The sequence below is a fragment of the Lipotes vexillifer genome, unplaced genomic scaffold (genome assembly GCF_000442215.2).
Source record: "Lipotes vexillifer unplaced genomic scaffold, Lipotes_vexillifer_v1.1 scaffold91, whole genome shotgun sequence".
NCBI lineage: Eukaryota > Metazoa > Chordata > Mammalia > Artiodactyla > Lipotidae > Lipotes > Lipotes vexillifer.
In genome coordinates this window covers 2,175,598-2,176,617 of record NW_006777583.1, presented here as the reverse complement: position 1 = coordinate 2,176,617, position 1,020 = coordinate 2,175,598, and the positions used below count along the sequence as shown (strand labels likewise).

The following is a 1,020-nucleotide window of genomic DNA, read 5'->3' as shown; positions in this document are numbered from 1 at the left end:
CAAGATGGCGGAGGCCAAGTAGCGAGGGGGCGGGGTGTGGCCGCCGGAAACCCGGCCGCTGCTGGGGGGTGGGGAGGGGAGCTGCGGGTGAAGGCCCGGGAGCAGCGGACTGAGGCTGGCAGGATGCTGTTCCTGGGAAGCATTGTTGGCTACCGGTAAGGAAGGCGAAGCACAAAGTTGCCTTCCCGAGCCCCCCGGTGCCCCCTATGTACGCCTCCCTCGGCTCGGGTCCGGTCGCCGCGTTGCCTGCTTCGGTACCACCCTGTCCTCTCGGGTCCTGGAGCTCCGGCGGCGGCAGGGGCTGTGTCCGGCAGGAGAGGAAGCGCCGGGGCTGCGTTCGTTCTTCTCTCCGCGGGGCGAACGTCTGGCAGGTGAGTGAAGCTGCAAGCTTCGGCGTCTCCTTCTTTGGCAGACCTTTGTCGGCTTTGCCCCGCCGTTGCTTAGACCCTAGTGGTGCTCAGCCGGACTCTGCCGCTCCCTTGTGTCCACGTCCCACCCCCTCCCCACCCCGCGCCCTCTTTAAGGCCTCCAGTTGGCCCCTGGCTTTGCAGGTCCTCCGTTCTCACCCAGTGGGTGGGGGTTGCGACGCCTGACGCCCTCCACACCTTTCCTGGCTCCTAGTGAAGCGTCAGCCCTGCAAGCGGTCTCTCCTTCGCGTTAGGTGGGTGGGTCGTCCTCCTGTTTTAGTGGCCTCCCCATCTTCCTGGTTTCGATCTTCTTGCTTCCTTTAAAAGTTTTTAACTGGAGAGGTTAGCCGATAGCCTGGCTTACAGAGTTACAAAGAAAAAGCTTGGTATCCAGAGGCCAGTGGATTTTGTTCACCTTGTTGGGGGAATCCAGTCCCCAGGAGACTGGGATGGTTTGGGAGAGTTTGACTCCTTGACCCGTCGAACTCCTGCAGAGTTGAGGAATGGTGCCGGTGACGGCAAATGATTGATCATCTAAATTAATCTTTTTCTGACTATCGAAAATCTGGTCTGTAAACTTTGGGTGGGGGACGTAAGTGTTCTAGATCTAGGG

General features: G+C 60.1%; 1 protein-coding gene across 1 annotated transcript in view; it reads left to right on the top strand.

The window, feature by feature from the left end:
- Positions 1 to 1,020, top strand: part of APC (APC regulator of Wnt signaling pathway) — a 138,495-nt gene continuing 137,475 nt past the window's right edge. The window contains exon 1 of the mRNA XM_007451201.1: positions 1 to 371. Coding sequence (XP_007451263.1) covers positions 207 to 371 — 165 coding nt within the window. The 5' untranslated portion in view covers positions 1 to 206. The remainder of the gene's footprint in view (positions 372 to 1,020) is intronic.